General features: G+C 51.9%; 1 protein-coding gene across 1 annotated transcript in view; it reads left to right on the plus strand.

The window, feature by feature from the left end:
- The first annotated feature begins 2,920 nt into the window (after positions 1-2,920).
- Positions 2,921-25,971, plus strand: part of FADS2 (fatty acid desaturase 2) — a 28,542-nt gene continuing 5,491 nt past the window's right edge. Inside the window, exons 1-7 of the mRNA XM_063093420.1 lie at positions 2,921-3,127; positions 10,292-10,402; positions 12,859-13,056; positions 13,152-13,253; positions 18,306-18,431; positions 24,906-24,966; positions 25,319-25,395. Of these exons, the coding sequence (XP_062949490.1) occupies positions 2,921-3,127; positions 10,292-10,402; positions 12,859-13,056; positions 13,152-13,253; positions 18,306-18,431; positions 24,906-24,966; positions 25,319-25,395 (882 nt within the window). The remainder of the gene's footprint in view (positions 3,128-10,291; positions 10,403-12,858; positions 13,057-13,151; positions 13,254-18,305; positions 18,432-24,905; positions 24,967-25,318; positions 25,396-25,971) is intronic.

Raw genomic sequence — 25,971 nt, forward strand, 5'->3', positions numbered from 1 at the left:
GATTGGTGGCGTGGGCTCCATCTTTAACGGTCCTGTCTCCCAAAGCATCTCCCCACTCGGCCCAGCCTTTCACACACTTGGCTGGCTGAGAGGGTCTGGGCTCCAAGCCACCCAGGCTGGCCTCTTTTGTTCCTGATAAAATGCAATCATCACAACAAGGTCCTGGCAAGATCCCCAGGAAGCTGCGGTCCTGGGTGCTGCTTGGGCAGGGTGGGGGTGGGGGGATTCTGTGGGGCAGGAGGAAGCCATGGGAACCTGGTCCCTCTCTGAGATCACTCCTTTTCCTAAGTGACTCTGGGGTCAGCTGGTTGCTGTGGGATTTTCTCTGAGGAAACAGTCTCATCAGTCCATCCAAGTAGAGAGAGCAGTGAATATAAGAGAAGCCAGAAGAGGGCAGGGCAAGACAGTATCCCACGTGGGGTCATCCTCCCAAAGCTCTCTCTTCCTTCAAGCTTTCTCCCCTCTCTCTCAACTGATCCAGCTGCTTCCCTGGTTTCTCCCTACATCCCAGCCCAGCCCCAACCTGCCTCCAGAGTTCTTTCTACCCCACAAATCTGATCACAGCACACTCCTGCTTTATGGAATTCCAAAGCTCCCACCTCCTCCATGGTAAAATCCTTCACCCTATCCTTGAGACAGGCCAGGCTTTTTCCGGTTTGACCCCTGCCCACCCCTGGCTCCACTGATGATTCCTCACTGCTCATTCATTCATTTGTGCCTTTGACAAATGTTTTTTCAGGGCCTACTCCGGCTAGTGCTGTGCTGGGACCTGCTGCCCTGTGCACACTTCTCACCTCCCCAAACACACTGCCTTTTAGGTCCTCGACGCCTCTCACATGCTCTTTTCTCAGCCTTCAAAGGCTCCCAGGAGACATCCCCTGGGTCTGCCTTTCAGCTGTCCCCTCTTCCTGTAAGCTCCACAGCCCTCTTAAAATTTATTTTCATTGATGTTATCTATACATTGTGTTAATCTATGTTTTGAATAAGTAACAGTCTTGGTTCCATTTCAGTAAACCTTTAACAGGCATGAAACTCAGTGCACCCTTCCAGGTGCTTGCTTTATTCTCTCTTATCATGTGGGGGAGGCCCACAAAATAGGATTTTGTTTGGATGTCTGTTTCCAGTCCTGAAAGCCAGAGAGCCCTTGCTCTTCACTGCTGGATCACGTGAGGTGAATGAAGGATGCTCAGGACTGATAGCAGCACGAAATGAATGTGCTAGAGAGGTTGTGAGGGACTGCGGGAGTGGCATGAAAGGAACCCCATGTGGTCCCCAGGTGCTCCTCCACGCACAAGTCGGCCAGAGTGATCTTCCTGCCACCCCCTGCATCAGGTTGCTCTCCAGCAAAGTTTGTACATGGTTCCTTTCCACTGACCTTATTAGGAGCCAGGCAGTGTGAAATCTGGAAGGGGCCAACTGTGCCATGTACTAACCATTGGCATTTGGCCATTTTGTCTCTCTTAACCTCAGGCTCTCCGTTTTTAACTCAGATATAACAATATGGGTCCTGTGTGCCTCACAGGGTTGCAGTGAGTAGAACGAGGAAGGTGCATTGGCACTCAGGGACCTGCAAATCCCATTGAAATGTGAGATCCCTTAACTCCTCAGGATTCCCAAGCCTTGTGCCCTCACCTTCCTATTCACAGTTACCTGGTTACTTCCCACTTGTCCCCTGACAACCTTCCGGATCCAGTCAGGCCCATTTCCCCAGGTCTCAGGCCACTGATCCTATGCAGCTCCTTCCAGCCCCATCCTAGAAAACCAGTCCCTCCCCCTACGCATTTGATACCCCCTTCTTTGTTTCCGGAGTCTGTAGGACACCACCGCTCGATTAACAGTTTGTGGTCCTGTATTGCTTACGTGTCTCCCAACTAGCCTGTGAGCTTCCTGAGTCCAGGGCAAGGCCGGGGCGTCCTATTCACGGTCGCATCTCCTGCCCCCACCCCCTACGATGGAGCCTAGCACAAGTAAACAGAGCAGAGATTCCGCAATGCTTTTTAAAGGTTGTTTGATTAGAAGGTTCAAAGCCCTGGGCCGGCCCAAGTCGGGCCAGTTTCTCCAGGGAGGTTGCAGGAGGGCGCCAGACCGTGTGGAGAGCGCGGATAATGAGGGACACTGCAGTACCGATCCAGCGGGCCGAAGAAGGGTGTCACCTCGCTAAGACAAGTCCTGGAGTGGAGCTCGTCAGCCCGGAGGCTCGGCTCCCTCGCGCCGCCCCTTATCCCCCCCATCCCCCGCCCCGCCAGCCCGCTGGCCCCGCCGCGGCCGAGCCCTCTTTGTGCAGCATCAGGTGCAAACCTCCGGAGCGCGCGGGGCTCAGCCTCCGCCCGCGTTCGCGCGCCCCGTTCCTTTGGGATCTCCTGTGGCGCCCGGGGTCGGAGCTGGGGGTGGGGCGGAGGTCCGACACGTAGCCAGCCTCGCTGCAGGGCTCGACTCCATGCGGGCGGGAGGGGGAGCCGGGGACCCGCCGGCCTTCGAAAGATCCTCCTGGGCCAATGGCAGGCGGGGCGACGCGCCCCGATTGGTGCAGGCGCTCTGCTGATCACTGTGGAAACCCGGGCGGCGGGGAACGCCGGAGGATGCGGAACCCGGGGCGGGGGGCGGGCGGAGGAGGCGGCGAGGCCCGGAGCCACCCCGGAGTTTTGACTGGAGGCAAAAGTCCAGTGTGAGCGAGCGGGCGGGCGGGCGGGCTGAGGGAGGGGCGGACGAGGGGACCGCTTGGGGGCACTGGAAAGCCAGGCCGACTCGGGAGGGAGAGGCAGAGACGCTCCGGAGCGCGGGCGAGGAGGCTGGGGGAGGGGGCGCGGTGGGAGGAGGAATCGAGAAGACAAAAGCGGAAAGCGAGCAGGGCCTGGGCCGCACACACCGGCCCGCTGCTGTCCGTGCCGCAGGGCACCGGCCATCCCGGTCGGCGGGCGGCATGGGGAAGGGGGGGAACCAGGGCGAGGGGGCCACGGAGCGCGAGGCGCCGATGGCCACCTTCAGCTGGGAGGAGATTCAGAAGCACAACCAGCGCACGGACAAGTGGCTGGTCATCGACCGCAAGGTCTACAACATCACCAAGTGGTCCAGCCGGCACCCGGGGGGCCACCGGGTCATCGGGCACTACGCGGGAGAGGATGCCACGGTAAGGGTCTGGGGGCTCTCCGGCCACCCTTCTCTGCCGCAGGCGGAGTCAGGGGCCCTGCGTCCCCGCGCGCCGGACAGACCCTCTGGCGCTGAATGGAGCTTGGGACGTCCAGGAGGAAAGGACAGTGTATCTTATGCGTCCGTTCCCTACCCCATCGCCCCATCCTCCTCCTCTGGGCCAGGTGCAAGGTCGCATTTGCGGGCCGGGAAGGCAGCGCGGCGGTGGAGAACCGCGCGGCATCCACCGTGCGCGCCGGGACTCCCGCGCCCGCTACTTCCGCGGGTTCAGGCGGCGCCAGGGACTCCCCAAAGGGGGCGCTGGGGCCCGGGGCTTTGGCGCCCCCGGCGTGGAAGATGGCCACCCCCGGGCGCCCGGAGAGGAGCCGGAGAGCAGGCAGCCGGGTGAGACTCGGCGCGGGCCCCCCGCACTCTCCAGCCGGACTCGTCCCGGCCGGGGCTCGCTCCAGCTCGGACTCTTGTCTCAGAAGGGCCGCGACGGCTGCCTCGGGGAGACCGCCTGGTAGCTCAGGTTCCCACGTCCCCAAAGATTATCGGCACCCACCCCAAGGGTCGGTCTTCTTGGGAGACCGGGGTGAGGAACTGGTGGAAGGAGAACGGGCTGGAGTTTGCAAAGCCCGGATCGAGAGGGGCGCCTTGAGCCGAGTGGATTTAGCTGCCCTAGGCTGGCTTGGCAATAATAGGTTCATCTGCACCCGAGGTTACTCTCGGACATTCATCTCAATGGCACTCTGTTTTCAAATCCTGCCAGGAAGACTTTCCCTCTTGTTGCACTCCTAAGGTAGTGGCCGTGGGGCCTCTTCGGAGCCAGGGCTGCCCATCTTACTGGCGCCAAATGTGTGGCCCGGGGATCACACAGCATGCCCACCACAGCCCCCCAGTCTAACATCCTTGCATTACTTTAAGGTGCAGCTGGAGCCCGTGGATTCAAATGGGTGAGAGGGAAAAGAACAGAGAGGCAGGACGGAAGAAAGGACCTCTCTTGGTGACAGTGGAATGGAAGCAGAGGAGAAGGTCTGGTGGGACAGAGACTCGGGAAAGGCGGGTAGGGGAGAGGATGCGAGGAGGGATAAACTTGACACAGGTCATTCCGCCTGGAGGTCCAGGAGGCTGATCCGTTTGTGGGCTTTTGCTGTCCAAGCTGTAGGCCCACCTCTTGACTTGACCTCTTGCCATCTCTTGGAGACAGGCCTAGGGAGGCCAGACCAAACAGCCATAATCGGGGCTGTTCAATGGACTGGTGGCTTTGGTGAGCAGGACCCAGGCTTATTCAAGTTGAGAAGAGGCTAACTGATATTACCCTCTGCTTTTGCCCCCATTCTGTTTTATCTGCTTGTGAAGACTGCTAATCAGAACTTGGGTGTAAGCTTTCACACACTTTCAGTGTACTAACTCACCTGGATCTTTTCATAGCCCCTTGAGGAAGTTGGCTAAAGTTGGGTAATTCCTAAGTAAAAGACCTTCTGGCATCTGGTTGGGATCTTTTCACTACACAAGGGTACTTCAAAAAGTTCCTGGAAAGATTTGCATTATCTTTTAATTCTGTTTTTCTGTGAACTTTTTGTGGTATCCTCATATGTTGCTGGACTTGTGCTAGCCTGTTCATGATAACAGAGGTAAATTGTAGAAGGTTCCTGCCCTGTCTGAGTGGGCCCTCATCAAAGAGTTTCGTAGACGGGAAAGTGAAGTGTGGTGAATTTGGTCTGATTATTCCATATTGTTAAATAAACATATTTTCTTATGTGGAAGCTCAGTCTGGCAACTACCTTGAACTTTATAGTTTAAGATATCAGATTTATTTCACCCTTGTTCTAGATGTTCTCAGTATTTACTTGACCTTGAGTTTCCTCCAAAAATCAGTGCTCAGATCTATCCCATCAGAGGGCCAGGAGGACCTACTCTTCCTTGTCCCCTTCTCTGTCTCAAAAGTTTGAGCTAAAAATGTAACTGTCTCTTTATTTCCAATCCTGCCCCAGTGCTTTCTGTATAACTTTCACTGACTGTAAATGTGGCATCTTGGATGTTAGTTGCCCGGGTATAAGAAAGCCAGGGTGGGAGCCAGAGTGGGCTGCAAACAGCCCTGGAAGTGAAGAAAGAAAGATGTGATCACTGGGTTTTTCTGCAGCAAGGTGTCGTCTCACTGAGCGCCCCCCCTCCACCTCACCATCTGTAAGACACACCTGTACCTATTTCAACAAGACTGATCCATGGCCACACACTCCATCACTGTAAGCACTAGATAAATGCAACAAGATAAATGCAACGGAGTGTTATCAGACAAACGAGGAATAAGAGTGAGGATTATGAAACAGCTAGAATGTGAAGTATGCAAAGAGGAATTTGGAAGAAAAACATTTTTAAATCTATGCTAGATCTATTTGGTATAGCAAGACATAAAGACAAATACTATCCCCAAAGCTTACTGCCTTCCAAAACAAGACTTTTGGGGCATTGAAATACATCAACTGAAGGTATCATTGAATAATAGTGGAGTGAGCAACTGGGTTCTTTTCTCTTTGGCTTTTTTTTTTTTTTTTTTTAACTGTTTGGGATCAGGTTGGGACAAGGCCTTGGGCAGCATGGGGGATATGGGAAAGGACCTAAAGACAGAGGCAGGAACAGGCTGTGGGGAAAAGTGGCTTTGCCCCTTGGGGCATAGACTTCTTCCTCTGAGCTTGGATAGTGGGAGATTGTTTATGGATTCAGGCAAATTTGGGGAAAGGACTGATGAGCAGATAGAGGTTGGGTCCCCCGGAACACTTGAATGCACTGTTCTGAGCTAACCACAGTGCAGTAATACCCGAACAAGGCTGGAAGGAGAGGCCAGAAGTCAAGGAAGCTATTCTTGGGACAATTGGGCCTCAGTAGGGGATTTTCCTTTCTGAAGAAGAGAAGACCTCAGAAGTCAGGACCAGTCTCTTCCCCAGGAGGACAGGGCACTTGTCACTTGGTCCTTCTGCAGAAGTTAGAATTTGGCTTTGCCTGCAGTAATAAAAGTTGCTTAATTTTTGCAGCCTGCAATGGGCATTCATATATTTTACCTCATTTATTCCTCGGATCAGTGCTACAGGTATCTCTCATTGTTCTGAGGTTTAAAAATCTTGCTCAAGCAGCAGCTCTTGGGGCTAAATTCAGATCTGCCTGTACAAGTCTTCCCAGCTTATCTTCCCTCCTTCCCTCCTCCCCCCTTCCTAGTTCCGCCTCTCTGATCTCTTCTCTCTGGTCCTCCAGTGCTTCACTTCTCTGCCTTGCTGTGGGCAAAAGGAACTGTCACCTGTGCCCCAAGAATAGGTCTGTTCTATTCACGGTGTTCCCACCACTGCAGTACTTTCCCCACTCAAGACTTTTCATGTTCAGCAACAATTCATCAAACATTCATTGTCGATGAATTGAACCATGGAGTGTCTCAAAGATGAATAATTTACAGTGACCTGGGGGAAGGGACTGACTTATACCTGGAGTGGAGCAGGGGCAGGGAACATGTCTCCATGGCGATGTTTGCTGCGGGTGGAGCTGGGTATTGCAGAAGCAGGAATTGGTAAAGAACAGAAAGCATGACATGCGCTTAGGAATCTGAGTGTTCTGACCTCCCCACCACCAACAGACCCACCTTGCTGGGGGAGGTTCAGTGCTCTTCTCTCTACCTGCTTTGCTGCCTGTGTCATGGTCCTCTTCCTGGAAAGTTTGGCTTCTCTCCCTGAGCCTGGTTTCAATTCTTGTTCCAAAATCAACGTTTGGGTTGGCCCTGGCTTGCCTTGCACTGTGGCCTACCTTGCACCAGCCAGACATTCCTGTAACCAGACAGCTGTTGTGCCTGGGCACATTCATGGCACTTTGAAGGGGGAAGACAAAAAATGATCAACTCTTAGGGAGGAGGAAGCTCATTTTGGTTGAGGCGTTTGTATTAACAGCAGAAAACTCTAGAATTAATTAGGTGCCTCTGATTCAAACTCTGCACAGCTAATTTCTGGAGTGTGACTGTGGGCAAGTAACTTCACCAACCCAGGCCTTTTTTCATCTCTAAAATAGGACCTCCCTCACAGAGTTTGTTAAAGATGAGTAGCTGAGGTCTGTAAACCTCAGCTCCATGTGGCTCCATAGCCAGGCTACATAATCTACCACGTGGCAGCTGTACTAGCCACGAATGTGTGGATGCTGGCGAAGGTGTTCCAGAAGCATCAGCCAAGTTGGGTAAAACAGTGGAAGAAGATAAGAGTCGGAATGTGACTACAGAGTGGAAAGTCTCCTGGGATTAGAGGGTGCACAGCGTGGGGTGCTGGGTTCACTCATTCACCTGCTAGGCTCCGTGGCAGGCACTGGGGTTATTGCAGCCAACAAGACTGGCATAATCCTTCACTCATGGAACTTGTATTCTGATGGGGGAGACAGGCTTTAAAGAAGTGAGTATGTCCTGTGGTTTGTAATCTTGGTAGCTGCTTTGAAGAAGACAAAATAAGGTGATGTCCCAGAGAAGGTTTGGGGATATGCTATTTCAGATGGGTGGTTGGAAAAAGCCTCTTGGAGGTGACATGGAGGCACAGTCCCCAGTGGCACCAGCCCTGGTGTGAGAAGGAGCCTGGAGTGTTCAAGGGCAGTTCACACTAGGCCTGCTCCAAAAGCTGCCGGATCAACCATGGTCAGTGAGCCAAAACAGCAGGATGCCTGGTTTTCAGCAGGAAGCCTGTGGGAAAGAGTCTCCGGAGGCAGGTAGATGTGGGTTTGCCCCTGGCTCTGCCATGTGGAGCACAGACTTTCACCTCCTACTCTCCATTGTCTTCATCTGTAAAATAGAGTGTTGAGGCTTAAGGGAGGTAACATAAACCACACCACTGGCTCCCTGCCTGGCACATGGTCATTCCCTTTCCCTGGCCTTGGGGAGGTGAGGCACCCGAGGGCCCAGGGAGCAGCCCACATCAAGTCAGGGTTTCTCTGCTTCACAGGGTTTCCTGGGGCAGACGTGACTGGACCTGCAGAGGTTGGGCAGGGGTAGCAAGAGCCGAGGTGAATGCACCCGCGAGCTTTCACCTTCCAATGACACGTCAGACAGAGCAGCTGTTCCTCAGGAAACTGCCTTACCAAGGACTTCCTGTTCATATCTCAAAAGCCATAGTCTGATGTGAGGAGGACCATGGAGGGGCTTTCAGGCCCAGCTCTAGGCCCCGACTCCAGCAGCTCCTGCTGGGCCTTTCCCAGGGCCTTGCTCACTTTGCAGAGGTGACAGGCTGGGCAGGAGCCAGCTCACCCCCTGCAGTGTGGGCAGAGCTCCTCAGCTCTGGAATCCACGTTTCCTCACTGTTTGCCCAGGACTCCTGCAACAGCATGTCTCTTTTTGCTGAAAATATGCTTGATCTGATCCTCTACTACCATCCCTAGCTCATCCCTAGCTCAGCTAGGGGGGCACAGACATTTTTAAAAAACTCTGGGCTCAGTTTTCCCCTGCACAAAGTGTTGCTTTGTGTGTTCTAGATGCAAAAAGAACAAAGACCAGGCAAAAGGACTTAATGCCAGGGATTTGGTAAGAAAACGGAGACTGGCAATTGCTGTTGGGAGATTCTTCTGTGTGGGGTGAAAAGATTTCTACAATTTGTGAGCATTTTGCCCACCTTCCCCCCCCTTTTTTTGATGGCTGGCTGGCAGAGAGATCTGAACCTGTGAACTTAGTGTTATAAGGCTGCGCTCTAACCAACTGAGCTAACCAGCTAGCCCCCCTTTTTTAAAAAAGTTTGAAATTTTCCAAACATACAGAAACAATGAACTAATAAATGAACACTTGCATATTTTCAACCAAGATTCACTCATCTTTGCATTTTGCCACATTTGCTTTATATAGATGCAACTTTCTTCTGAAAATTAGCTGCATCATTATATGACCACATTCCTAAATTCTTCAGTGTCATCTGAGAATAAGGAAGAGATGCTCTGACATAATCACAACACCTTTGTCACATTTAAGAAAATTAATACTAATTCCTTGATATGATCAAAAATCCAGTCCATATTCACATTTTCTTATTCAACCCCAAATAAGTCTTGCATAAACATCTTGTGGGTTTTTTCCCCCTCCAAATGGGAGCCTTTTAAGTTAAAGCATTGCAGTTTTTATATCTTTTTGTCTCTTTTAATCTAGACCATCCTCCAACAAATGAACATTTTTTTCCCATTACGTTGATTTTTCTGATTGTTATTCATGATGCTATTTGACCTAGCAAAGTCTTGAAGCTTAGTTTTGAAGCTTAGTTCGATGCAGGGTACACATTTTTTATCACTGGAACATCCTACCGCATTCCCTCAGGGGCATCTGGTGCCCTGCTCATCTCATAACAGATGCTATATATTTTTATGGGATAATTTATATAATGTACATAATATGTATAGAAAAAAACTGGAAGGAAAAATGCTAAAATATTAGCAATGTTGGTCACTTTCTGGGTGGTAGTTATTTTCTTCTGCTGTACATTTTATAACTTTGCCAAAACTAAGCACATTTTTACTTTATGATTGGAAAAAAAAGATTAAAATGCATAACATTATAGCAATATTAGAGAAAGTTTGGAAAGTAATGAAAATAAAGCAAGGCATAAAACTCCATTTTCTTAACACATTAGGCTTTTTTTCAGGAATGCTTTTTACATAATTCTATGTTTATTTTTTGTTTAATGTGGTCTCCTAAGCACATTTTCCATGCCATAGTTGTCTTTGGTCCTGTTCTTTTCATTGATAATCATGGACCTGTTGGGGGTGGTGGGTGGTGCAGTTCATGCACTGTATAAGGTGTCCAGCTCTGGAGCAGGTACAAGCTCAAGTCCCCCCTGAGCCCTGCCCTACACTATGCACCTCTTGGGAGGGGCACCTTTTTCTGACTCACCTGAAGGCAGGCTGCACATCTATACACAAACCTTAGGCAAGCTCAGCATGCCCTGTATTAGCACAAAGGCCCAAGGTGGCTATTGCTGTTGAGTCAGGCACTGAGAGATCTGTCCTGGGGGTGAGGCTAGAGACACCATTTGGGGCCAGATCGTGGGAGGCTCCATTTGGTGTCCGAGTATAGACACAGAGCTGCTGCTGCAGATCGCTGTCCTCTCTGGGGTGGAGAAGCAGTCAGAGGCCCGGGTCTCAGCCTACCCCCTGCCCCTCTGCTCCCCAGGATGCCTTCCGAGCCTTCCACACCAACCTTGATTTTGTGCGCAAGTTCATGAAGCCCCTGCTGATTGGCGAGCTGGCCCCAGAGGAGCCCAGCCAGGACCGCGGCAAGAATGTGAGTGGGCTTGTAGCCTGGGGTCCGGGACGAGGCTGTAGGGTGGTGGTGGTGGGGGGGTCCTGGAGAGACCAGAGTGGCTGGTGCTGGGGCAGGGGCGCCATTGTGCCGGTCCAGGAGGAGCCACTGCAGATCACCTGGGGTCAGTGAGGACTTCAGGGCCTCTGCTGGGAGCCAGAGCTTGGTGATAACTAGGGCATTCCCTCTCTCCTGGCTGGTTTCATTTTCTTTCTCCTCCTTCCTGTCTTTCCAGAAAGGTATTAGATGCTGGTCCTGTTTGTGACAATCTAGGAGAAAATGCAGAAACCATAAACAAGAGAGTATCAGATAATGAGAAATGTGGCTACTTTGGGGTGCAGAGTCAGGGAGCACCGCTTTGAGAAGAACGACCATCATTGAGTCGTTTGTCCACCATCTACAATGGCCAGACACCCTGCTAGGCACTGGGCTTCAAGGACGTGTGGGCCTCTTGGGGCTGTCTTGTTCAACAGTGAAGCGATAAGCGACAGAGCAGTTACAGTATGCTTCAGAGGTTCTCCAGCACTCTCCGTCACTGGTCCCTGCCCCCCTCAATTCCAGCCATTCCCTGCCGGAATTGCCCTTCCTGGGGAGTCCCTGCCATGACCCAGGGCTGAGGCTGGCACCGAGGAAATCCCGCTTTCCTTTCGCTGCCAGGCAGGGCCCGGGAGTCTATGTGGGGCCTTGGTGCCCGCTGGGAGGCAGGGTCGATCTACGCACTCTGCCCTTCGGCCACCACAGCCCCTGCTTGTGCTATGGCACCTTCTGAGCTTCACACCTCTCAGCCCTGTCCAGGACGGAGACATTCCCTGGGGATGCTGGACCCTGGCTCCAAGAGCCCTTCCTCCTCTTACTGCCAGCCTGGGCTGGCCCCTCCACCTTGGAGTAATTTGTTCCCAGCCTCTCCACCTCGGGGGCCTCAGTGGAGCCAGGCCTGGCACAGAGTCTTTCCTAGCCTGGGCTCTTGGCCACTCTCCCCACCATTGTGTTTGGCTTTCCCAAGGAGATGCAGGCCATCACAGAGTCCTCCAGAGGCCAGTCCTTATCCCCTCTCCATTGCATCTCCTCTGGCATTTTCCTTCAGGGCGCATGAGAGATGTCTTCACTGCTTGCCCATGCTGGCTGACCTTGGGTCCCCTCCTGCCTCCTTTGCACGTGGCCCCACCTTGGTCCCTCACAGCTCCTCCCAGGCCTGCAGCTCTCTCTCTGCTGCGTCCTGTGGCTCCCTCCTCCCTGGCCTTGCTTCTCCAGCTCCCACAGCTTCTCCCCTTTCTGCTGCCTTCCTGGGACAGCCACTCTTCACATTCTGCACCACCTCTCCCCAGGCCTACACATCAGCTTCCTCTACTGCATGCCACCAAAACCACCCTGTGGCACTTGCTGGTTATGTTTAGCGGTACCTTCAGCATCCTCGGCTCCACCTTCCTGTCCCTCCTGCCTCTTATCCCATCACCCTCTTTCTCCCAGCGAGGCCATGGCTTTCCCAGAACCACCTCTGACTCCACCACCACCTCCCTGGCTTCCCATGCCCAGGCTCACCCGGTCCTCCCTGCCTCCTCAGCTCTCCAGGGTCAGGGACCTGTCCTGCACTGGGTTGGGTCATCTCCACCTCAGCCCTCAATAAAGTGCCCAGAACAAGTGGCGCAGAGTCGGGTTATGAAAAATGCAAGCTTCCTTTTTTTTTAAAAGTGTGGTAAAATATACTATACATAATGTAACATTTACCACTTCACCATATACAAGTGTACAACTCGGTGGCATTGAGAACGTTCACGATGCTGTGTGGTCATCATTTCAGTCTAGCTCCAGAGCTTTTTCATCATCCCCCAGACTAAAGCTGTAGCTGTTAAACAATTACCCCAGTTCCCCCTCCCCCAGCCCCGGCAACCACCACTTTACTCTCTTTCCATGAATCTGACTACTCTAGGGACTCCTATAAGTGAATCATACAGTATTTGTCCTTTTGTGTCCGGCCTATTTCACTTAGCACAATGTCCTCAAGGTTCATCCATGCTGTAGCATGTGTCCCTTTTAAGGCTGAATAACATTCCATTGTCTGTGTAGACCACATTGTGTTTAGCCATTCCTCCACCAATGGCCAATTGCATTGTCTCTACCTTTTACCTATATGAATAGAGCTGCTATGAACATAGGTGTACAAAATGCAAGCTTTTGAGTCGAATCTTCCTTGTGCCACTTAACTAGCAGTAGACAGATACACAGTCCCCAGGGCTGTGCCAGGCACACAGCTGGCATGGTACTGGCAGCTGTTGTAGTGTGTGGCGGCTGGGCTCCTGCATGCTGGGCTTATGGATTGGTCCCCTCCAGCCGTAGCTTCTCGGGGCTGTGCGGTGGGTGTTGGGAAGGCTGACCAAGATGTGAGTCCCCTCCAGAGGGGCTGGGTGGCTGACTCCCTTCCTTGTGCACTTGCTCCATAGTCTCAGATCATCGAGGACTTCCGGGCCCTGAAGAAGACTGCTGAGGATATGAACCTGTTCAAAACCAACCACCTGTTCTTCCTCCTCCTCCTGGCCCACATCATCGCCATGGAGAGCATTGCATGGTTCACCATCTTTTACTTTGGCAATGGCTGGATTCCTACGGTCATCACAGCCTTTGTCCTTGCTACCTCTCAGGTGAGGCATGACACCCTCACTTGTCACTTGAAGCCCCACCCCCACCCCCAGAGGCTTGGTGCCCATTTGCTGACACTGTGGTCCTCTCTCCCCAGGCCCAAGCCGGATGGCTGCAGCACGATTATGGCCACCTTTCTGTCTACAAGAAGTCCACGTGGAACCACATTGTCCACAAGTTCATCATTGGCCACTTAAAGGTAAATGTCAGCAGCCATGCATGTCTATCCTATTGGTTAGTTGTTGACGCAGTGCCATCGCTTTACTCTGAGACCAGGACCTCTCCCTGGCCAGTGCTTCAAGGCTGCAGGGTAAGCAGGCAGCTCTGCCGATGAGCAGGGCCTTCTGCTAGCAGGGGCTGTGCTCAGGACATGCTGATTCTCCATTTCTGTGGCTTCCTCAGCCCCATCTCTGTGTCAGGTCAGACCCGCAAAACCACCATGTGCTCGTTATAAACACAGGCTCACACCTTTTGTGCCTATTGGCTCAGTTGACGGTATTGTCTGATGCTTTGTAGCTAGACTTAACTAGTAAATTCCTTTTAGTTTGGGCCCAGTGGAGAAGCAGCATTTCCTGATGAATCGGGCTGCTGCCTCTTACTGGGGATGGTAGCTATTTAATATGTCACTCTTTTTTCTTTGGGTGCCAGGAAATACAAAGCACCTTGGACAGCAGCCATTCTTCATCTGTGATTTGGTGTACGCATCCTCTCCTTACTCACGTGTCACCTATGCTTTTATCTTTATCTTCATCTTTCTATTATATATGGGTCTTTTATTATAAACCATCTCAAATACTCTTTGGAAATATGTGGGGTATATAAAGTAGATAACGTCATCATGTCAGTCCTTAGTTACATAAGGGACATCACACTATTCAATAATCGAGTGAGCCAAAGTTGTTCACACACAGAAGGGGAGGTAGGTCTGCTCTCACCTCCTTCTAGATGGGAAGGTGAACACAAGCTCAGCAAGTTTGTAACTTAGCAAGTGGGACTTGCCAGTGACCTTGTGCTGATGTGATAGGCATTATCTGCCTGGTTTTGGAAATAAGTCTTGCCAACTGTCTCTCTGAAACAGGCCCTCCCCCCCCCCAGCCCTGCCCTGACAGCATCTGGCTGCTTCCTAGAAAAGCTGGGTCCTGAAGACTCCATCCCACCCCACCCTGGAGAGGCAAGAGCTACGTGTCTGGGTGAAGCTTATCTCCTCTGTCACAGACTGCACTGGCTTGCCAGCCACGGGTTGGGTTGGGGATGAACTGCCACTCAGCTGGTCACCAATTGCATGGCAAGCAGTTTGCCTGGACCTGAGCCTAAAGTGGCCTGAGAACCTGGTCTCCTTCCAGAATCTCAGGGGCGGAGGGAGAGGGTGTGCACAGTAGAGCGCTTTGTTTCATTTTCTGCTCTTTGTTGTTGCATAAAACCCTCCTCGGTATTAGAAAATAACATTTCCCTCCCGACCCATGATATCCTCACGTACTTCATAAGGATGGGCTGTGTCCGGTTTCCAGATTCTGGGCAGGGGCCGGGAGGGCCTTTCCGGCCCAATGGCCTTCAGTGCCTAGTCCTTGAAGGCCCTGGAGCACACAGCTCTTGCATCAGACGGAAGGACTGGCCTCCGTGTAGAACATTTGCTTATGACATCGGGACTCTGGGATGAGAGAAGACAGGTCCTTGGGCTTGGGCACATGGGTTCTGCTTATGGCTTGCCAGCCCCTTCTGGCTGTGTGCTTGGTGCTATGTCACAGAGCCATGCCAGTGGTGTGTCTGTGCAGCCCACAAGAGGTGCCCCAGTGCGAGGAGGTCACAGTTTGCCTGAAACCTGGCCCTGGCACTCAGTGGTCACACAGCCATGGTAGGCAAGTCTTGTAGGTCCATCTGTGTCTCTGGTCCCCTTGCTGGGAAAAAAGGGGCTGGCTGCAAGGGGGTCCCCAGGGCCCTGCCAAGTCACATGTTTAGCACAAGTTGGTGAGGCCAGTAATCAGTGTGCCAGGGGCCTGCAGGGACTGGGGACTGCACTGCTGTAGGGTTCCAGGTGAGTTCTCCACATCCCAACCTTCCCTTGTCTTCAGCCCACCATCACATCTGGTGAACATATCTTTCAGAGTGTGGGCTTTTACAAAGAGCTCTGAGCTTTAAATGCTTCCATCATTTGGCATTGCACTTTGGATGAAACACGAGCTGCAAGGCCCGGTGTCCCCCAGATGCCACATCTGGAGGTGGAATCTACTTGCCTTTCTTTTCTAGCCTCATCTCATGCCACCAGGGAAGTGAGGCACTCACCTATGGTGCAAAATTTAAGGGCACACCTAACAAGCTCGGTCGTCAAGATAAATGAAGTTTTAATATTGTATATTTAAAAAAAATCAAAATTTATACAAAAAAACTACAACGAACAAAATTTCCAAATTTTAAATAAAGATCAGGGCTGAACAGAGGCAAGTGGAAAAACATGCACCCTCTGTATGTGCTGATGTGTCTTTCTTTTTTTAATGGTTGATTATTTCCCCCCAGAACATTAAAGTAGTTGGAAAAAAATGTTGAAACATTGAGAAGTCAATGTATTAAAAGCCACGACATTGTTTTGAGTTTAAATGTTTGATTTATACCAAAACAGAATTCATTGTACTCCAGTTTAAGGTAATTAAAAATTATTTAAGCTCCTCACTTGCTTGACTGAAATCATTAAATTCAGCAGTTCTCTCCATTAAAAATGAGATGAGCCAAAAAGTAGATTTTGAAAATATTACTGATGACTTAGTTTGCTTCCGTGAAAGCCAGGGGTGGACATGTTTCTTTTTGCCTCAGGCTCCGATACGGCTCTGCATAGCACTGCTGGCCAGGTTCCTGCCAAGGGGACTTCCTTTGGCTTCTGGAACATTCCACACTCCCCCTGCCCCTCCTAGGACCCTCACCTAGGCTCTTCCTTCTATCAGGAACATACCTCTTGCTCTGCCTGGCCACCTCTGGCCCAGCCTGCAGACTGAAGTACAGTCCTTCTACGCAGCCTCCCTTGACTTCTTCAGCTCCCTGGACACGTCTCTTTCGTGGCCCCATCTCAGTTTGGTGTGACGATGCCAGGCCTGCCCTCTCAGCTCCCTGAGGACAGGGGCTTTGTCCCTCCGTTCACTCCTTTATCCGCAGGGCCGAGCGCAGCAGCTGACTCCGAGCAGGCAGCGTCTGCACCACATCTTGGGAACACGGGGAGCTGGTCATTGTTCTGGGCAGGCAGAGCTTCTTGGTGCCTGCAAGGAGGGGTTCTTAAAAGATAAGTAGGGCTTTGCTTCGAGAAGAAGAATGGAAGGGAATCACAGCAGAGGCATAGCACAAACAAAAAATGTTTTCATTGCATCTCATCCTGAGGCCGGGGGAGCCGCGACTGTTCCGCTTCCCTGACTCTTTGTTCTTTCCTTCGTTTATTCATTCAACAAACATCTTTTGGTTGGTATATTCTAAACTCATGATTCACCCATCCGTTGCTTTGTGCCAGAGACTTTTTCATTTGATTCTTCTGAGGAATTTTGTTGCTTTTGGCTGCAGATGTGAATGTGTCGGCTGATTCCTTAAGCCTCTAAGCTTTGGCTCTCCGACTTATTTTTTTGCTCTGATGGGTTTTAGGGCCTGCCTGCCTACAGGGGCCTGAGGTCACCTCACAGGCCACAGTTCATAGCCGTTCCTGGCCATGGCTGTTAGTGACCATAGACTGTGTTTGTGCCAAGAGCGTCTTCCAAGTAAAATGTTTGTTTAGCAGATAGGCCTTTTTGTAGTGGCCAGACCCTTAGCCAAAGCATGGATTGGGCAACAGTTCACCAGTATAGTCCTGATGCTGAAGGGTCAGAGTCTGTTTCCTTCCACATGTCACTGGGCAAATTTGTTGAGGGACATACCTCAGCAGAATGTGTCAAGAAAGAGCTTGAGCTGGTGAGGCAGAAGCCTGAGGCCTTGAAATAAAGGCCCCCGGTATGCCTGTCTCATGGAATCATAATTTTATTTACGTGTTAGACCAAGAAAGCTCTTCCCTGTTCCTGTTAACAGTCATTAGCTCAGTTGGTTAGAGCGCAGCCTTATAACCCCAAGGTCATGGGTTTGGATCCCCATACCGGCCAGCTGCCAGAAAAAGAAAAACACACCCTCCCCGTAGCCTCCTGGCTGTGATGATTCTCAGTGCTCACCCCTCAGCACAGTAGCGTGTCCAGATGGGCTACAATACCCCCATTTAAAGTGTACAAATCAATGACTTTTAGTATATACACAGATTTATGCAACCATCATTACAATCAGTTTTAGGGCCTCTTCATCACCCCAGAAAGAAAGCCTGCATCTCATAGCCTTCACATCCCAACCCTCTCACTCACTCCCCCACCCCAACCCGAGCCCTAGCAACCACTAATCTTTCCATCTCTATAGATTTCCCTGTTCTGGACATTTCATGTCAATGGAATCATGTCATATGTGATCCTTTGTGTCTGGCTTCTTTCACTTAGCATAATGTTTTCAAGGTTCATCCATTCTATGGCGTGGCCAAACTATTCCATTGTGTAGATGAGCCACATTTTATCTATCTTTTCATCTGTTGATGGACATTCAAGTTGTTTCTACTTTCTGGTTATTTTGAAGAATGATGCTATGAACACAGCATCACTTTTTGTGTGCACGTTCTCATTTCTCTTGAGTGTACACCCAGGAGAGAAGTTGCTGGGCCACATGTTGGAAGCACTTTTAACTGCCCCTGAAACCTCTTTGCCTTGCACAGCACGGGCACACAAGAGACATGCAGTGGATGAGCGGGCACAGGAGGCTCTGCACCTGGTGTTGGTGGAGAGGCAGAGATCACCCCATGTGCCTGCTGAAAATATTACTGATGAGTTAGTTTGCTTCCGTGAAAGCCGGGGGTGGACATGTTTCTTTTTGCCTCAGGCTCCGATACGGCTCTGCATAGCACTGCATAGCACTCACTGTGCAGTCCAACACCAGCTCTCCTTGCCTGCCATCACCATCTTATGATTGGGGAAACTGAGGCCTGGGGGAATGAAGTGACGTGACTCCATTCAGGGCTGGCCAGCACTCTGGGCTCAGTAGTGGCAGGGCTGTAGTCTGACTTCCAGGGGACTCGAAGCACTGCCCCCAAGTGTAATGGAGAGGTTGGTCCCGAGTGTGGAAGGCACTAGGAACTGGTCCTGAGTGGGGCCTGTCACAGGTGAGCTCAAATCCCCCCTGGACTGCATTGCTCACTCCAACTTCTCTCCCCCCACAGGGTGCCTCTGCCAACTGGTGGAACCATCGCCACTTCCAGCATCATGCCAAGCCTAACATCTTCCACAAGGATCCAGATGTGAACATGCTACATGTGTTTGTCCTGGGCAAATGGCAGCCCATTGAGGTATGACTAAGGGGACAGTGTTGACAGAGGAAGTGTGGCCTGAATATGGAGCAGGGGAGGAATCCCGCAGGGTCGATATTCGACCAGGCATATCTGCATCTGATGCTGCACGGAAACCTTTCCTAGTGCCCAGAATTATCCCAGTCATAATTCGTGTGGAAAGTCCTCACGTGTAAATACCGGATGCAGCTCCTGATCAGAGGTTTAGGTACCTCCCTTCCACCCTCCCTCAGGCTGGGGGAGAGCATCTCCTGTCTTGTTTCTTCCCAGGCGAGAAGGAAATCTGGTTCGAGTTTGGCAGGAAGACATGATTCCAGGGCTCAAGCTTGGTCCCCAATGGGCCAGCACATGTTAAGGAGACCTTATTTGGAGAATCATAGTCCTCTACGCTGGGAGGAACCTCAGCGTGGCCTGGTCCAACCTGCTTCACCATAGCCGAGAAAGCAAGGCTCAGAGAGGGGAGGGGACATGTTCAGGGTCATGTAATTGAGTGGCCACGGTAGGATGAGGCCCAGATCTGACCTCTAGGCCATATCCTTCCACCTGTCACACTGCCTTATTTTTATATTAGTTCATGGTTTTATCATAAATATAGAACATACCTGCTATCAACATTTAAATAGTACAGAAGTACACAAAATTTAAAAGTGAGTTTCTTATTGTCTCCACCACTACCTTCTTGTCCCAAATTTCATGCCCTGGAGGGAGACCACGGTTAGCGAGATGCTGTCTGTCCTTCCAGGTATTTTCTATGTGTGCATAAATGTGCATGTATCTGTTTCTTTAAAAACAAAAATTTTAAAAAAAATTATCCTTTCTACCCTGTAACTTGCCGTCTCTCCAAACGTGGACTCCTTTCCCAGAGGCCAAGTAGATTGGTCCGGTCCTTCTCAGTGCCTGTCCAGTATTCTGTTGTCCCATCCTTCTCGGTGGCTGTACAGTATTCTATTGTATCTCTGTACTATAACATAAGCCACATTGTTTAATAAGACAGGAAAACTTGCTCTATATTAGGATTTAATTTGCAAAAAATAATTTGCATCTGCTTTGCTTTGGGGAAATATATTATGATGTCAATCAAAGGTTAGAAGATTCTTGTTGCTTTTACTGCAGATCTTAAGGATCATGGTGTGCAGAGTAGGAACTCGGTAAGTGTTACCTAGTGAGGCAGATTTACCCTCCGTAAAGAGTGGTGTCATGAATGGAGTAGTATTCTCACCAGGGTTGGCGTCTGAGCTTGGAACCCGGAGAGGAGAGAGCCTGTTCCCCCAGTTCTGATTTGTACCTCCTCCTGCTTTATTTTCACCTGAGAGAATATCTGAGCAGGTTTTCTGTGACATAGCCAATTCACAGGAAATTAGCTGAAATTCTGTACTTTGGAAGCATTTAATCTCTCTGCACTGGCAGGGATTTCATTGCCTGCTAAAATACATGCTTTCGTTCTTTTTCTAGGAAACAGTTTGCTAGCTTTGATTAGAGGTGTCTAGATCGTACAACTGATAAACTCGGGCCTTCTGATAAGGGAAGACAAGGGCTTCCCTTTCTCAAAATCTCGTCCCACCAGCTATGCTGGCAAGAAGGCTTCTTTCTTCCCTGCTGGTGAAACCTCGAAACCTCCTCTGACATCTCACCGAGATATGTCTGGAACGCCGGCTTTGGGGCAGGGGATGCAGTGGGAGGTTGTGGGGATCTGTTTGTCTGGTTGCCAGTAGCATTTGAAAGTCTGTGGCCAGCATCACAGTGTTCTGTGGAAATCCCCTTCTCATACCCAGACACTCATGAGAGAAAAGGGCAGGTTGTTTCCTGGTTCCTAGTTGGACTATACCCTGGTGCCCATGGGGCCTGCTATCTAGTGCCCTGGAAGGAACTCTGGCCTCTTGACTGAGGTGACAGGGGGTCCGATGGCATTTGTCGCATGCCAGTCCCATACACCACAGCAGGGCCATAATCCCAGCCTCTAGAGCAAGCCCACCTGCCAGGGCTCCTATCCCCGGGTCCAGATAAACAAAGCAGCTCTGCCAGGCGGCTCCAGAGGGCTGCCTGGTGCGTGGAAATGTCAACTGTGCGTCTCGGCAGTGAAGCCCTTTTCCTAGTGAGTTTGCTGCCTTTGGGGCTTAAGTATGAGTTGTGGGAAGATGTTTTTGTTTTTTTTATGTAGTGAAATGTATTCACTTCCACCCCTAGGGATTCCTTTCATTTCTTTTATGCTTAGAAGGTTCTTCATACATATTATTTTCCTGTTTTTTTATGGTTTCACATCTGAATGTTTAGCTTCTGCCAAATGGGATTTGGGTAAGATGGTGTCCTACCTTCACATTTGTCCAGAATCAGACCATTTCCTAGCACCCCAGGGGGTCACATTGCCCCTCCGTGTGATGGGGTGAGCTCTGCTGGGCCCCGAGTCTGGGCTGCCCTCTCCCAGGGTGCTGTCTGGGTGACTTGGGCATCACACTGATCTGTCCTTGGCACTGGGTGACTTTCCCCTTCTTGAAAGAATTTACATCATTCCATTCATCCAGAAATTATAAGGCATCTTTCCTATTAACTCAAGACTCCTTTTATCTCTCTCGACACAGTTTTATACTTTATATGTCTTGCGGATGTTTCTTTTAAAATTTAACCCTTATATATTTGATGTTTTTATCGTTATGGTCAAGGTTTCTGCAGTGTTCAGGAAAGCAGTTGATGCTTGGCTAAGTATACAGTGTCCAGCTAGTGTTCACCCATCTCTTCATGATTCTAGATGTTTTTCAGTTGGTTCTTTTGAGTTTCCCGGGTAGACAATCATACCCTTGAAAATAATGAAAATGTAGTCTCTCTCTTTCTTACTAAATCCAACTGGACAAATAGTCTCTTTCTTTCTAATAGTGCCACTTTGTTATTTCTGGTTTGGATTTTATTACATTGACTGGCACTTTCAGAGCCGAATTAAGCAGCAGTGATAACAGCAGCAGTCTTGTTTAGTTCTTTTTTTCTTTTCTTTTTTTTTCCATATTGTTGAAGGGAACGGTGAGGCCATGATCCCCGTAATGGCCCAGATAGTGGCTCTCAGAAACCGTGAGTGTTTCCGTGTCTCCTCCTGAGATCCTCCTCCTCTTCTCATCTGGGAATCTGTCCCTGCTCCACTCCAGGCGTCCCACTTCAGGCGGACCTTTGTGAACAGGCCACCTCGATCAGTCTGCCCTCCAGACAAGCCAGGCCTCCTCTCAGGGACCTTGACTGCATCTTGCCGTGCTGCTCATGCCTGGGGTGGCCATGTTCCTCATTCCTCTCTGTGTTAGTTTGCAGGTTCCCAGAGGCAGCAACTGGGCTTTGTGACAGCTTCCCTCCCCCAACCCTGGTCACACAAGGAAGGCCCTTGTCATTCCTCAGACATTTTGTTCCAGAGCTGAAAGGTCCCCCCCACATGCCCCTGGCACCCCCTCAGGCCCTCCTTCAAGCCCAGCCTTGTGGTCCGTGGAGAGCTGAACACAGGAGGGTCAGCCGAGCCACCAGGGCTGGCAGTGCCCTTCCCTCCGCCCCTGGCCTGTGTCCCCGGCTATCAGCCTTGGCTCAGGAACGCACCGCCCCTGTTCAAGGCGAGCCCTGTGTGTGCCGACATCTGCTTCTTGGGGTCTGGCCGCAACAAGCCACCCGTGCCCTTGCCTGCAGCCCTTGCCTGCCTCTCCCCTCTGATGCCCCTGGGAGGAAAGTTCTCCTCGAGGGGCACTGTGCATGCGTAGCATCACCTAGGCTGCTTAACCCATGAGGCCGGAGCTGTCACACACCCCTTTTACAACAAGGCCGAGAGAGATGAAAAGATTGGCTCAGGATTACAGCTGGGCAAAGGCAGCACCACTATCCAAACCCAAACTGTCTGGCTGCAAGCCAGGGCTTCTGTGTCCTGGGGACCCTGTGGGCCACCATCTGGCAGGCACTTGGGAAATGTGTCTGTTGGCTAACTCCAGCTTTCTGAGAAATTAAAAACCCAGGCACTCATCCTCCTAGCTTGGTACATTCTGAAATGCCCCTCCTAACCCTTCCGTGCTCCTGTGACTTATACAGCAAGGTGCTGGCGAAGACCTGAGCATTGAAAAACGGGCCAGAGTGTTAGCCACGGGGCAGAGTGTTAGCCACCACACCCACTGTTGTGCTTTCCAGTTTTTTGGAGGAGCATGCTATGGGTCAGCCATCCCTGACAGACCACCTTGCAGCTGCCCTGGCTGAGGCCAGTGAGGGGAACAGACGCAGTGGCATGTTTGTGAGGCACCCCTCCCCCCACAGAGCACATGCAGTGTGACCGTGACTAATGTCTTATTCACCGTCCCAAAGTGCTTTTATATCCATTTCAACGCTGGTCCCTCACTGACCCTATGAAGTTATACCTCCATTTTGCAACAAAGAGCCCAAAGCCCGGGGAGGTGAAACAATTTGCTCAAATAAGGGATTGTTTCCGAATCTGCAGAGGCTGATCCCAAAGCCCGCTGCCGCTGCTGCCTGCCGTCAGGGCCCCCAGCTCCCGCAGGTCAGTCAGGGGCATTGAAGAGCCACGTGTTGGAGCCGGCAGTGCTTACCAGTTGGGGAGAGCTGGGGGCAGCCCTGTAATCTCTGTCATCTCCCCCGAGGTCATCATAAACCAATGAGCACAGTGTGCTTATTATGCAGACGCAGCTTCCAACAAACTCCTCAGTTGCCCCCGCCTCCACAGCAGGTTTGGCCAGCCCTGAGTCCCTCTGTGGGAACCCTCTGGCCTCTGCTGACCTGTCTGGGTGGCCCTTTGTGTCACTCCTCCAGTAGAGCCGGACCAGCCTGAGAGGAATAGGACTACTTGTGGGGCAGAGATGTCGTGGAGAAGGCTCCTGGCCAGGGCGGGAGAAGCCTGTGGACCAAGGCTGGGCCTGTGGGCCTGTTTCCCGGCTTCTGGGAGGAGGTTAGAGCCACAGGCTCCCTGGAACCCTGGGCTGCTACACTCCCCTGACAAGGCCACCTCGGGGGACATCCTCCCCACTGCACCTCCGGCCCCTCCCTCCACTGGGAAATCGTCCGAGGCTCCCTCCAAGGCCTCCTCAGCTGGGACTTCTCCAAGACCAGCCTCAGCCCTGGCCTTAATGACAGCCTTTGTGCAAATGGACATACTTTCTGGGAATGAGTGAGACTCTTGCCAAGGCGCAGGAGACCACACAAAAGGAACAAAGGGGTCGTTTCTGGTGTACTTTGGCCGGGTGTGCCCTGACCATGGCCGCTGGCACCAATGTGCAAGCCCTGGGAACAGTCTGGACTTTGTTCCACCCACGGCCTCTTCCTTTTGGGGTCCAGGGACTCTCCCTGTGATTTTGGTAGTCATGCTGGCCTTGATGACATCTAGGTTTCTTCCATCTGTAGCTCACTTTGATCTCCCGACTGCAATAAGCAGGAGTGGGCACCATCGGTGGAGGGCGGCTCTGGCCTTTGGATGAGGGACGAGTGGGTGAAGGGCAGCGTGCTGGGGTCGGCACCTGTCATTTATGCTCATGTTCTCTTTGGCTTGGAGAGGGCAAGTGATTGGCACAGGGTCTCGGCACTGGTGGGAAGCAAGGTCTAATCAAAGTCAAGTCATCTGGCTCAAGTCAAGCCCGGGTCCCTACACGTCCCCCCAGCAATGCAAGCTGATGCCACTCAGCCTATGGACTCGGTCCCCGAGGGGCAGGGTGGGCTGGTCCCCAGGGGCTGGACCATGGCACTGAAGGGCTCCAGGAATCCTCTGGGGCTGTGACTCCCACACCAGGCTCATGCTGAGAGGCATGAATGGTGTTGGACAATGAGGATGCTCAAGCCCCAGCTCGATCTTCCTCAGTCGGAGCCTCTGGGTATTAGGCCATCCAGGGATGCAGGCTCTGATGGAGGTCGGGACCGGTGCCCTATGTGAGATCTCGGGTAACCAGGTGTGGCCCAAGGAGTCCATGCTCTGGCCTCCTCTTTTCTGCCAGTGTCCTCAAGTGTAAAGGGGCCTCCTGGGGAAGAATGATTAGCTTTTGGAAATTATAAGGAAGCTTTGGAGAGGCAGATGCTCTGGCCTGATGACTGTTAACAATTCCTGGGCCCTTACCTGGGTTCTCCCAGCTGCTGTTGACTCCAGGGAGCTCCCCATGGTGACTCGGGAACTTTTCTCACTCCCAAAGGGGTGGAGACTGGCCCAGGAGCTCCTTCTGGATGCTTGTGCCCCAGTGGAGTTTTTTGCATCCCAGCTGCACCCACTTCTCATGTGGCCTTGGGCAATGACAACTCTGAGCCTCAGCTTCAGAAGTGCCAGCCTTGCGGACTTGTGGGGGATTGACACATTCAGCTAGGGCTGAGGAAGCCTCGGTCCCAGTCTCGGTGGGCCCAGGGTGCAGATTGACAGGAAAGGGATGGAGGCCCGCCCTGAGCAGGGGGTTGGGACAGGAGCTGCAGAGCGGGTAGGGGAGGGCGTGGGAGGCTGCTGGGTGCTCATACTCTCTCCATCTCCTCTCTCCTCAGTACGGCAAGAAGAAGCTGAAATACCTGCCCTACAACCGCCAGCACGAGTACTTCTTCCTGAGTGAGTGCTCTGTGCCCTAGACCCTCCTCTCACCCGCTCCCACCTGACAGCCTTTCAAACCCAGAGCTGTTCCTCTCAGAGAGGGAGGGGCCGCAGCAGCCATCCCATGCAGACCCTTCTTGGCCCATGTTACAGGCAGGGACATGGAGGCTCAGAGGGTCCCTGGGCTGTCTGTGCACTGTCCTCATGGGATCCCAGCCCCCTCCTAGGGCACGGGGGCCCCTGGCGGCCTCTGCTCAAGTGCAGCAGAGCTGGCCATTGCGTTCAGGGTTTGGGCCTGGCTCCTCCTGATTGGCCGGCTCTGACAGGACTAGACAGGATGCCTCACGCACTTCTGCTCTCTCTCCTGCAGTTGGGCCACCATTGCTCATCCCCATGTATTTCCAGTATCAGATCATCATGACCATGATTGTTCGCAAAGACTGGGTGGTGAGTCAAGGGCAGAGCTGGCTTGGGTGATGGGGAGGAGGGTGGACCCAGGGGTCTGTACTGTGCCCCTGTGTGCCCCTGTGGGGCTTAAAGGGTCCCAGGCTTCTCCTCCCAGGGGGTAGCTGCCTTGTGAGGAAGGGACTCCCTCTTGGGGCTACCAGGAGCCAGCAAGGCCACAGCACGCCAGTCCTAAAACTCCTCCAGCACGCACGCGCGCGCGCGCGCACACACACACACACACACACACACACGCACACAGGGAGAGTTTACTGGGGCAGCCACTGCCTTTGCAAAATGCTCTGGGAATGTTCGAAGGCCATGTGATGAGAGGCAGATGCAGCCCACTCAGCTGAGGCTCTGCCTCAGCCACTGCCATCCCATGTCCCCTGCAGCCCCGAGGCCCTGTGAACCAGGTCACCCCACATTCTGGCTGGAAAATGGGGAGCCTCTGGGCATTGGCTGAGAAGACAGGTGTGTTCGTTTGTTAAGGCTGCATAAAAAGCACCACAAACTGGGTGGCTGAAAGCACAGAAATGGACTGTCTCACAATTCTGGGGGCTGGAAGTCTGAAATGGA

The sequence above is a fragment of the Cynocephalus volans genome, chromosome 4 (assembly GCF_027409185.1).
Source record: "Cynocephalus volans isolate mCynVol1 chromosome 4, mCynVol1.pri, whole genome shotgun sequence".
In the NCBI taxonomy this organism is placed as follows: domain Eukaryota; kingdom Metazoa; phylum Chordata; class Mammalia; order Dermoptera; family Cynocephalidae; genus Cynocephalus; species Cynocephalus volans.